This window comes from Ornithorhynchus anatinus, chromosome 21 (assembly GCF_004115215.2).
Source record: "Ornithorhynchus anatinus isolate Pmale09 chromosome 21, mOrnAna1.pri.v4, whole genome shotgun sequence".
Taxonomy (NCBI): domain Eukaryota; kingdom Metazoa; phylum Chordata; class Mammalia; order Monotremata; family Ornithorhynchidae; genus Ornithorhynchus; species Ornithorhynchus anatinus.
In genome coordinates, this window is record NC_041748.1 from 7,637,694 (window position 1) to 7,649,922 (window position 12,229).

A 12,229-nucleotide genomic window follows, 5' to 3' on the forward strand; every position below is an offset into this window, starting at 1 on the left:
GAGAACGGAAACAAAACGAGTGTGAGTGCAGCTTTCATTCCTTACTCTGGCTTTTAAGTACATCTTCTCCAGCCTGTATTTTTCAAAGCTCTCACGTTTAATTCTCCTTTGGTCTTGCCAAACTTTTTCCTTAAGCAGCTTCAACTAAATCCAAACAAGGAAGGAATTTGTACTTATGTGAAAATGGCAAACCTCTCCTTAAGACTTGACACTACCCTGGGTGGTGCCTCTTGGGCAAGTTACTTAACTTCCCTGAGCCTCAGTTCCCGCATCTGTAAAATGGGGAACTAAGACTGTGAGCCCCACCTGGGACAACCTGATAACCTTGTAACTCCCCCAGCACTTAGAATAGTGCTTGGCACATAGTAAATGATTAACAAATGCCATTATTATTATTATTATTATTATTATTATTATTCAGAGCCCTCCTAAAATCACAAGTCCACCAAGAGGTCTTCCCTGACTAGGCGCTCATTTCTCCTATTCGCCCTCCCTCTGTGTCACTTATGCCCATACTCCCTAAGTACTTGATTTTCACCCCATCTCCAACTCTTGTGTATATATTCTTATTCTCTTCCCATTTCCCCTATCTGAAATTTAGTCTGTCTCCCACTTAACCAATCAATCACCTTTTATCACTGTATCACTTTAGACTGTAAGCTCACTGTGGGTAGGGAATATGTCTACTAACTCTGATGTACTGTGGTCTCCCAAACACTTAGTGCAATACACTGCACTTAGTAAGAGCTCAATGAATACCATTAATTAGTACGAACTGATGATGGTGTGAAAAGATGAAATGATGATGATGTTGGTATTTGTTAAGTGCTCACTATGTGCAAAACACTGTTCTATGCGCTGGGGTAATCAGGGTAATCAGGTTGACCCATGTGAGGCTTACAGTTAATCCCCATTTTACAGATGAGGTAACTGAGGCACAGAGAAGTTAAGTGACTTGCTCACAGCCACACAGCTGACAAGTGGCAGAGCCAGGATTCGAACCCATGACCTCTGACTCCGAAGCCCGTGTTCTTTCCACTGAGCCACTCTGCTTCTGTGGAGTTAACTGCAATCGGAAAAGATCAAGTCCACTCTAAAAGGTTTCTTTGGCCTCCTTTAACTTCTTCATTTCAAGAAGTTCGAATGGCAAATGAACCAGAAAAAAATTAGATTGATTATCAAATCTATGAAAAATTTCCACAATGTGTATCCTCCTTTGAGTACCTACTATATCTTCTCCATTATCCAGGTCAACCAGGAGAGAAAATGACTGTATTTATTAAGTGCTTTTGATAACCCAAGCACTCTTCTAAGCTCTGGGTGAAATAAAAGCTAAGAGTCCATGTCCCATATGAGGCTCACAATCTTAGTAGAAGGGACAGTAGGAATTGAATCCCCATTTTGCAGATGAAGGAACCAGTGTAGAGAAGTTAAATGACTTACCCAAGGTCACACAGCATGTTAAGTGGTGGAGCCAGGATTAGAACCCAGGTTCTCTGACCCTCAGGCTCATGCCAATTCACCTAGGCCACGCTAGAGCTAGATTTAAAATTCACAGGAGCTCTGATGGGTTTTACTTTCCAAAAATAAAAATGAATCCAACATCAACCTCAAATTCCACAAACTCTGGTTATCATTAAAAAGCACTTCTGTTGGCAAAGAGAGTACCTAATTGTCCCTCTTAAAATGGTGAACAAACCACAGATCTGGAAATTCTGGCAATATATGCACTGCCAAGGAAAAAAGATTTCTTTCATTTCAACACGTGACTATTTCTAAAATCCTTATTAAAATATCTTCAAAAAAATCACTCCATTCACCCTTTTAGTAAATCTACTTGCCCTCTTAAAAGTTCCAGAGTGTTAACTATCACGTGACGAATTCTTCCAACTGATACTTATTTTTTTAAATGCCTAACATTCCAAAATTTGAAAATTGTTTTTGCTAAGTCCTGCTGAACTTGTGAAAAGAATCTATAAAATAGTCTCGTTTGCTATTTTTAGTCCTTGTTAAACCATTGCATTTAAAGTTGTTAAGGTTTTATTCTTTGACTACCATCTTTCTTCAAAAGTGAAGTTTTAAAAGTTCACTCTATTTCCAAAACACTAAAAAAGGAAGGTTTTGAAATGATGAAGGTTGAGGAAAAACCACTGAATTTGTTTTTGTTCCATGATTTTAGAAAAAAAAAACTACTGATACAAATGTACACTTATCAAGACTTGAATAGTCACAAAAAATATGTAACTTTAGTGGCTTCCAAATATAGTCACTTCTCCCATACAATGTGTTTTCACTGGGCATTTTGACATCATCAGTGATATTTACTGAGCATTATGTGCACAGCAATGAACTAAGTGCTTGCAAAAGTATAACACAACAGAGTTGGTAGACACATTCCCTGCCCAGAATGAGCTTACAATCTAGAGGGACACAGACAAAGACTACTGTAGATTCTTAGTTCTGACTTTAAAGTAACCTGTTATTTTAGTAGTAACTTCATGTTAGTATGAAGTATGACCTGGGGTGCAGAGGGAAAGGAGACAAGGTCAGCAAGGAGGCTGATAAAGTAGCCAACATGGGATAGGATAAGTGCTTGGATTAATGCGGTAGCTATTTGGATGGAGAGGAAAATGTGGATTTTAGTGACGTCGTGAAGGTTGAACCAACAGGATTTAGTTACAGATTGAATATGTGGACCGAATGAGAGAGATTAGTTGAGGGCTTGTAAGAAAAGGAGGATAATAATAATGGTGATATTTGTTAAGCGCTTACTATGTGCAAAGTACTGTTCTAAGCGCTGGGGGGATACAAGGTGTTCAGATTGTCCCACATGGGACTCATAGTCTTAATTCCCCATTTTACAGATGAGGTAACTGAGGCACAGAGAAGTTAAGTGACTTGCCCAAAGTCACACAGCTGGGAAGTGGCAGAGCCGGAATTCGAACCCATGACCTCTGACTCCCAAGCCCAGGCTCTTTCCATGGAGCCACGCTGCTTCTGGTGCTGTCTAAGGGGATGGGAAAGTCAAGGGAAAGACAGGGTTTGGGTGGGAAGATAAGGAGTTCAGTTTTGAACACGCTTAGTCTGAGGTGTCCAGTGGAACATCCAAGTAGAGATGTCCTGAAGGCAGGAGGAAATGCAAAACTGCAGACAAGGAAAGAGATCACCGCTAGAGATGTAGATTAGGGAATCATCGGCGTAGAGGTGGCAGCTGAAGCCAAAGGAGTAAATGTGTTCTCCAAGGGAGTGGAGAGTAGAACTGAACCTCCCATAAACTCCCACATCACTGGAGAAGTTAATGTATACTGATCTGTTTATTCCACCATTTATGAGATGGGCTGGGATTTTGTTTTTAATCTATTTCTCACTTGGATAGAATTCATTGGAACCCTTCAAGCCTTTGCAAACCTCATATTTAGGGATTTCGATATGTGGCTATTTCCTATTTCCACTTATACCAATGCCCTTTCTGAGCCTTAAAAAAGCATTTGTTGGTGCTGCTATTTTGGAGCCCTGATTTAAAAGTGAGCATCCTCACCTTGATAAGGTGTTCCAACTGTTGCTGTAACATAAATATTCTTCTCGTACCTTTTCAAACGGTCTTCTAGGGTGTGAATCTAAAAACAACCAAATCCAAAATGGATCAAATGAGGCACCGCACAAAATGGAAAGTATACGTTGAGAAAGAAAACAGTGGTATATGAAGGAACCCAACTACGAAGAGAAGGTGGAAAACCAGTAACGTTGATGTCCAAAGGAAAAGAAAAATGACTGGGGAAAGTTCATGCAAACGGGAAACTTATTTTAGGAGTGATCATTCGTGCAAAATACCAGCAAAAACAGTGTAATGATCCACAAGACAACAAAGGACAGAGACAAAAGGATCTTCATTTCTTATTTTTAGAAACTGTTAGGTTTTGTGGGAATGAATAACCGATCCTTAGACCCCTGCCTCAAATATAAGTTAGTCTCTTGAAAACATTTCACCTCTAAAACTTGGAGGTTGAAAACTCGAGCACGAGATGGCCTTATCTTTTACATCTTTTCCCCATTTAAATCCAGATAGTTCTTCCTTGGTGTACTCTCCCACACACTAGGTACAGTGCTCTGCACACCATTAGGGCTCAATATATACCACTGATTGATCCATTGGAGGACGTATTCTAGCATAAATTAGACTAATCTCACAAAAAGGCTTGCTGCAACATGTACGCAAGGAAGATGACACCTTTTTAACTAAAATCATTTTCCGGTTTATAATTAAAGCAATTCCAAAACTATACAATCTCAAAAACATATCCAAAATGACTTGATGAACTTAATATATGAGAAAGAACTAGGAAGTGGGACTTTCCTGGAAATAAAATTCACTCCGAGCACAGCCGACTGTTAATCGGGAGATGGATTTTCTAGTTCGATGGAAACAAAATTTCAGTGAAAAAGCTCTCACTTCAAAAAAAAAAAAAGTTCCACATCTTCTGGAGGGCTTAGTTATTTACCTGCTAAAAGGCAGGGTGCTAAAACAGGTGAACTGTCACGGTTCTTCAAAGTCTTTAATTCTTTGAATAAGAACTAACCATCACTGAGACTTTGAATTTGAATGAAACCCATACCTGTTCTCTGTACTCTTGCTCTTTCAGTTTTGAATCACTGACAAGGGTGGTCTTTTGTGCCAACTGTGTCTGAAAGGACAAAAACGATAGATTCAATACACAAATGGCTTCAATGCACTAAGCTGCACTGACATCAAAAAGACGCTTTTCTTATTAAAAATAGTCTTTCCCCTTTCTTAACTGAAATAATGAAAGGTAACTGAAAATACAGGCCTTCTAACCAAATCTAATGAAATCTAAATCTTACCTGGAGCTCCATGATTGTTACCTAAACATGTAAAAGAAAAAAAAATACATGAATTTTACAAGTTTGAATAATATTCAAGTTCTTCCAACCCAAGATACCCCTTTTTCTAAGCAGACTGAAATGTACTAAGATATTCCAGGGAAATCATAGGGAAATGCACCTGTTGAGAGATGAATAGAAATAACTTCTAGGAGTAAAACTTTGAAAACTGATTGCCTGACTTCATTAGATTCATTTCATTAAGCTAAGTGAGAATCACACTCTCAACGTTTGCATTAAAAAGATAAAGGCTCCTTTGAATTTCTTGGCCATGTCCCAATAAATTTGAATTTTGAAATGTTTAGCAGAGAAAGTAAAAATCTATCAGCTCATCATTGATGGCATACGTAATATGAAGATGGGCTCCGATAATTTTGATTAGCTATATACTGAATGTGGGCCTGAAAAAAAGAATTCGCAAAATATAGTTTAGCTAGAAATTGAAGCTTTTTTCCAGAGCTTCTTAACTAAACTAACTTCAATTTATGTCACCTTAAAAGATTCCCAGAAACGGTTTGGGGCTAGTGACTCTAGAAATAGTTCCTCTGTAACTGCTGATACAGACTTGCTCTCATACTTGAATTTTACCTCCAGAAATTCAATGGCTGGATATTTCCCCAGATCCCCTCCCTCTCTGACATTCCCTTCCCTTGCTTCCCTTCTTCCCCAATTCCCAGTGACTCGACAAAAGCCCATCATTTTGGATTGACATGCCCAAGCAAAGAAGTCTTTCTGATTTCCTTTCAAGCCCATCCTCTAGACTGTAAACTCATCCTCTAGACTGTAAGCTCACTGTGGGCAGGGAATAGGTCTGTTATACGGTTGTACTGTACCCTACCCAGTACAGTGTTCTGCACACCGTAAGTGCTCAGTAAATAATTTTTATGGATTGAAACATATTCACAGGTTTAAAATGTTACATGCATTACATCACTATTTTAATGTCTCTGTGAAAGCAACCTTTCTGTTTTGCTCCAAATCTTAGGTGCAGTGGCTTGAAAAAGAATTATTCAATGATAATAATGGTATTTGTTACGCACTTACTTTGTTCTAAGTGCTGTTCTAAGCACTGTTCTAAGCCCTGGGGCAGATACAAGGTAATCAGGTTGTTCCACATGGGTCTCACAGTCTTAATTCCCATTTTACAGATGAGGGAACTGAGGTCCAGAGAAGTTAATAATAATGTTGGGATTTGTTAAGCGCTTACTATGTGCCGAGCACTGTTCTAAGTGCTGGGGTAGACATAGGGGAATCAGGATGTCCCACGTGGGGCTCACAGTCTTAATCCCCATTTTACAGATGAGGTAACTGAGGCACAGAGAAGTTAAGTGACTTGCCCACAGTCACACAGCTGACAAGTGGCAGAGCTGGGATTCAAACTCATGACCTCTGACTCCAAAGCCCGTGCTCTTTCCACTGAGCTACGCTGCTTCTCTAAGTGGATATTTCCCCAGATCCCCTCCCTCTCTGACATTCCCTTCCCTTGCTTCCCTTCTTCCCCAATTCCCAGTGACTCGACAAAAGCCCATCATTTTGGATTGACATGCCCAAGCAAAGAAGTCTTTCTGATTTCCTTTCAAGTTAAGTGGCTTGCCCAAGGTCACACAGCAGACAAGTGGCGGAGCCAGGATGAGAACCCACGTATAATTCAAGATTCAGTAAACGGCTAAGTATGAGATCATAGTGTGTCGATAAGGAAAAGCTGGGATTGTGTCTACTTACATCATTATACTGTATACTCCCAAGTGTTAAGCACAGTGCTCTGTGCACAGTAAGTGCTCAATAAATGCCACTGATTGAAAATTCTCTCACCTAAACCGTTCATCCTTTCTAGCCCTCCTGTCTACTTTTGAAACCTACGCTGCATATGCTTAAAAGTAGATGCAGCTGTCTTAGATGCACAGATAGTAAAAGCAAGACAAAATGCATCATTCAACCTTTAAATGCTTTCATATGCCCCTGACTAATAGAAAATGTCACAGAGGGTTACCATCTTGATTATGCAGCCAATTACTTCAAGTGAATGGGACTCAATGAGTGTTTAATTAGTAAAACAATATGGGGTCATGCCTGACGAAAACAAGACGGCATAAAATAGGGATGTCTTCTGCAGCAGTTCAAGACATACGAGCATTTTCATTGACATAAATTAGCATGACGCAGAGTTTAGAAAAATGCCTCAGAGCATATCTCCAAAATACATCAGGAGGATCTGAAACTACTTGTTCACAAAATAAGCCAACCCCCCCACCCATTTTTATGGTGTTTGTTAAGCACTTACTATGTGCCAAGCATTGTACTATGTGCTGGCGTAGATACAAGTTAATCAGGGTGGACACACTTCATGTCCCACATGAGGCTCACAGTATTAATCCCCATTTTACAGATGAGGTACTGAGAGTCAGAGAAGTTACTTGCTCAAGGTCACACAGCAGACAAGGGGCAGAACAGGTGTTAGAACCCAGGTCCTCCTGACTTCCCGCCCTGTGCTCTTTCCCCTTGGCCACGCTGCTTCCCCTTGCCAGTTTGTTTGTGAATAGCGCTGGTGCGACTATTTGCTTTGCTGTTAAATCTTCTTTGGTGCACATCCATCCAGAGAAGCAGCGTGGCTCAGTGGAAAGAGCATTGGCTTTGGAGTCAGAGATCATGGGTTGGAATCCCAGCTCTGTCACTTGGCAGCTGTGTGACTTTGGGCCAGTCACTTCACTTCTCGGTGCCTCAGTTACCTCATCTGTAAAATGGGGATTAAGACTGTGAGCCCCACGTGGGACAACCTGATTCCCTTGTGTCTACTCCAGCGCTTAGAACAGTGCTCTGCACATAGTAAGCGCTTAACAAATACTAACATTATTATTATTATTAATTTCCTAACTACATTTCCTGGGAGAAACAGTGAAATGGCGATTGGTTTGTGGAGAGAAGCAAGGCATTTTTAAAGACCCAGGAATTGACTCAGAAAGCCAGTACAGTAGAAAGTCAGGGAGCAACTGAACAAACGGGGGATTTAGGGTCTGGAGGATCAGGGTTCCCAGATAAAACCCATGAAGGGTGATTCTGCTTGGGCTAGGAGTCCCTTCTCGGACTCCCAGACTGATGCCATCTCCAGCTCAGCGATGCTGCCCACATAATTCAGTCAATCATACTTACTGAGTGCAGAGCACTGTAAAAAGCACTTGGGAGACTATAAGAGGATAACAACAGGGAAGTAGCACTGGTCAAGTGGATAGATCATGGGCCTGGGAGTCGAAAGGACCTGGGTTCTAATCCCAGCTCTGTCACTTGCCTGCTGTGTGACCCTGGGCAAGTCATTTCTCTTCTCTAAGCCTCAGTTCCCTCATCTGTAAAATGGGGATTAAGAGTGCGAGCCCTCTGAGGGACTGTGTCCAACTCAATTACTTTGTATCTACCCCAGCGCTTAGAACAGTGTCTGTCACACAGTAAGTGCTTAACAAATACCACAATATATATAATGGACACATTCCCTACTCACAACAAGATCTGACTTCAAAATGACCAGACACGCTCTTAGGCTGTGGTTAGCTAAGCTCCTTCCTGTTATAGTGTACTCTCCCAAGCACTTAGTACAGTGCTATGCACACAGTAAGCGCTTGATCAATTCGACTGAATGACTGAATGAATATGCTGGGAGGGCTGTACTGACTAATCCTAACTCTGATGACCCCAACCTCTCTAACATAGTACAAATGTTCTCAAATGTCATCAGGAAGAGAGATCCATAACTGACGGATCATCAGAAAATCCAGGATAAACAGTAGCAAAAAGGGGTTAAAGTGGAGCATTTTGAAGTCTTTTAATGTTTTCATTCTTAAGTACTGATATGTAATAATAACTGTCGATTATCAAATTAATAGCAAAATATTAATATTACTGTCCTCTTACATCATCACCACTCTGATTCCCCTTATCATGGAGGTTTTGGTATTCCTTGTGCAGTTCCTCAAGTTGGTTTTGCAATTCAACTACTTTTGCCATCATTTCTTCTTCTCGAGCCTTCGGGAACAAAGACAATTAAGTTAACCGTGAGAAGCGTTAAGACGTCTCGTAGCAAACATTTCCCAGTCAAATATACTTCTAGTTCACCAGCATGGCGATCCCTACAGGTCTAAACAGCTCCTGAAATCTGTGCCACCCCACCCTGGAATAAAAGCCCAATGGGGAAGAACAAGGGGCACCACAGGATGGACCTTCCAGAAGGATTTCTCCTTCACCACTTCTTTTCCCTTCCCTTCGGATGGTATTAGGCAATCATCAACCCAGGGCAACTGAGATCACCGCAGAGCCTTTTCAGTCAATCAGTGGAAAGCCGAAGGACCTGCATTCTAACCCCAGCTCCGTCACTGTTCTGCCGTACCATTTTGGGCAAGTCACTTCAGTTCTCTGTGCCTCAGTTATGTAAAATGGGGATTAAGACTGTGAGCCCCATGTGGGGGACAAGGACCACTGTCCAATCCGGTTATCTGGTATCTACCTCAGTACTTAGTACAGTGCCTGACCCATAGTAAGTGCTTAACAAATGCCATAAAAAAGACCACTTACTGTTTGTAGAACACTGTACTAAGTGCTTGAGAGAGTACACTAGAACAGAGTTGTTAGATATGTTCCCTGCCCACGAGAAGCTTCTAGTCTAGAGGGGGAGAATGCAAGAGGGAGCAGCGTGGTCTAGTGGATTGAGCACAGGCCCGGGAGTCAGAAAGAAAGAACTGGGTTTTTATCTCTTCTCCACTGTCTGCTGTGACCTTGGGCATGTCACTTCACTTCTCTGTGCCTCAGTTACCTCAATTTAAAAAATGGGGATTAAGACTGTAAACCCATGTGGGACAGGGACTGTGTCCAACCTGATTATCTTGTATTTACCCCAGTGCTTAAAACAGTTCCTGCCACATAGTAAGCATTTAAATAACATTAAAAAATGAAAAAAAAAAAGGGAGCATTCTCTGATATCACGGAAGTATGGACAGAATCACTTAGTCTGAACAACAGAAAAGAAGGAAAGAGCAAAAGAGTAAATAATTTCTTAAAAAGATGTTTGCCCCTTATCCAGCTTCAAATGCATAAAGTACAGCTACCCTCATTCATTCATTCATTCAGTAGTATTTATTTAGTGCTTACTATGTGCAGAGCACTGTACTAAGCTCTTGGAATGTACAAATCGGTAACAGATAGAGACAGTCCCTGCCCTTTGATGGGCTTACAGTCCATTATAAAAAAATATTACTTTAAGTAGCCATAGTAAAAGATTCCTCTTTTTGGGTAGCTTTGGGAAGTTCATTAAATGATAATCCTTCAGTGGTATTTATTGAGCCCTTACTGTGCACAAAGCACTGTATTAAACACTTGAGAGTGTATAACACAAAGTAGTTGGTAGACATATTTCTTGCCCACAAGGAGTTTACAGTCTGAAAGGGGGGACAGACTTTAATAGAAATTGTGGATATAGACTTAAGTGCTGTGGGGCTGAGGGTGGGGTGAATGCCAAGTATTCAAAACCTCAGAAGAGTTATTATAAAAGTGCTTCCAATATTAGGACTGGATGGAAATGTATAGCATGAAAATTACTACCTTGTAATTTTCCAGGAAATTAGTAAACCATTCGGTTGGCATTTAAGCTTTTTAGGGATGCCAAAGCCAAACATTGGAAGCATAACAGGAATTATTCATGGCATAACAGGAGGACTGGGAATTATTTAAATTATTTAAATTTTTCTTAATCTTCAACATTAACCCTGTAGCACTAAAAACATGAAAGTTTCATAACTAGAATGTGGCAGAAACAATCTGCTATATTCTCCTCTATGCTGCAGAGTAAACACATTGCCAAAGCACTGTCTGAAAAAAAGTTCTGTGAGCTGGCCCAAGTTTGTCATAGGGGGTAGGGGGTATAGCTATCAACACTGGGTCAACTTTAAATGTAATTTTTAAAAATATATATTTTTTTACACCCGCTGTCTCAAATTTCTCTCCTCCAATTTCCTCCTGGACTCCCTCCAATTTGGCTTCCGTCCCCTTCACTCCACAGAAACTGCCTTCTCAAAGGTCACCAATGATCTCCTTCTTGCCAAATCCAATGGCTTCTATTCCATCCTAATCCTCCCCAACCTCTCAGCTACCTTCGACACTGTGGACCATACCTTCTCCTGGAAACATTATTCAATCTTGGCTTCACTGACACTGTCCTCTCCTGGTTCTCTTTTTATCTCTGGCCATTTGTTCTCAGTCTCCTTTTCGGGCTCTTCCTTTGACTCCCACCTCCTAATTGTGGGGGTCCCTCAAGGTTCAGTTCTGGGTTCCCTTCTATTCTCCTTTTTTCCCTTCTCCTCCTTCTATTCTCCTTCTTCTCCCTTGGAGAACTCATTCGCTTCCACCGTTTCAACTACCCCTTTATGCGGATGATACCCAAATCTATATCTCCAGCCCCGATCTCCCTCCCTCTCTGCAGTTTCACATTTCCTCCGGCCTTTAAGGCATCTCTACTTGGATGTCCTCCCATCACCTCAAGCTTAACATGTCCAAAATAGAACTCCTTATCTTCCCACCCAAACCCTGTCTTTCCCCTCACTTTCCCATTAATGTAGACAGCACCACCATCCTTCCTGTCTCACAAGCCCGTACCTTGACGTTATCATTGACTCCTCCCTCTCATTCAACCCTCATATTCAATCCATCACTAAATCCTTCATTTCCACCTTCACAAATCCTCCCTTTCTTCTCCATCCAAAATGCTACCACATTGATCCAATCACATATCCTATTCCACCTTGATGACCTCCCAGCCTCCTGTATCTTCACCAACACAGTCCGTACTTCACTTTGCTGCTAGGATCATTTTTCTACAAGAATGTTCAGGGCATGTTTCCCCACCCCTCAAGAAACTCCAGGGGTTGCCCATCTACCTCCACATCACACAAAAAGTCCTCACCATTGGCTTTAAAGCACTCGGTCACCTTGCTCCCTCCTATCTCACCTCATTGTTCTTCTACCTCACTTTGTTCTTCTAATGCTAACCTTCTCAATCCCGTCTATCTCACCGCTGACCCCTCGCCCACATCCTGCCTTTGGCCTGGAATGCCCTCCCTCCTCCAATCTGAAAGACAATTACTCTCCCCCAGCTTCAAAGCCTTCCTGAAGGCACATCTCCTCCAAGACACCTTCCCTGACTAACCCCTCCTTCTGCTTCTCCCACTCCCTTCTGCATTACCCTGATTTGTTCCTTTTACTCATCCCCCCTCCCAGGCCCACAGCACTTATGTATATATTTGTCATCTATTTATTTATTTATATAAATGTCTGGTCTCTCCCTTTAGACTGTAAG

At 41.4% G+C, this 12,229-nt stretch overlaps 1 protein-coding gene across 7 annotated transcripts in view; it reads right to left on the reverse strand.

The window, feature by feature from the left end:
* Positions 1 to 12,229, reverse strand: part of GOLGA4 (golgin A4) — a 95,269-nt gene that overhangs the window by 19,837 nt on the left and 63,203 nt on the right. For all 7 annotated transcript variants that reach the window (XM_029049477.2, XM_029049476.2, XM_029049478.2 and 4 more), the window contains 4 exons: positions 8,800 to 8,910; positions 4,861 to 4,881; positions 4,614 to 4,682; positions 3,539 to 3,617 (listed from right to left, as the gene is read on the reverse strand). In XM_029049477.2, the coding sequence (XP_028905310.1) occupies positions 3,539 to 3,617; positions 4,614 to 4,682; positions 4,861 to 4,881; positions 8,800 to 8,910 (280 nt within the window). The remainder of the gene's footprint in view (positions 1 to 3,538; positions 3,618 to 4,613; positions 4,683 to 4,860; positions 4,882 to 8,799; positions 8,911 to 12,229) is intronic.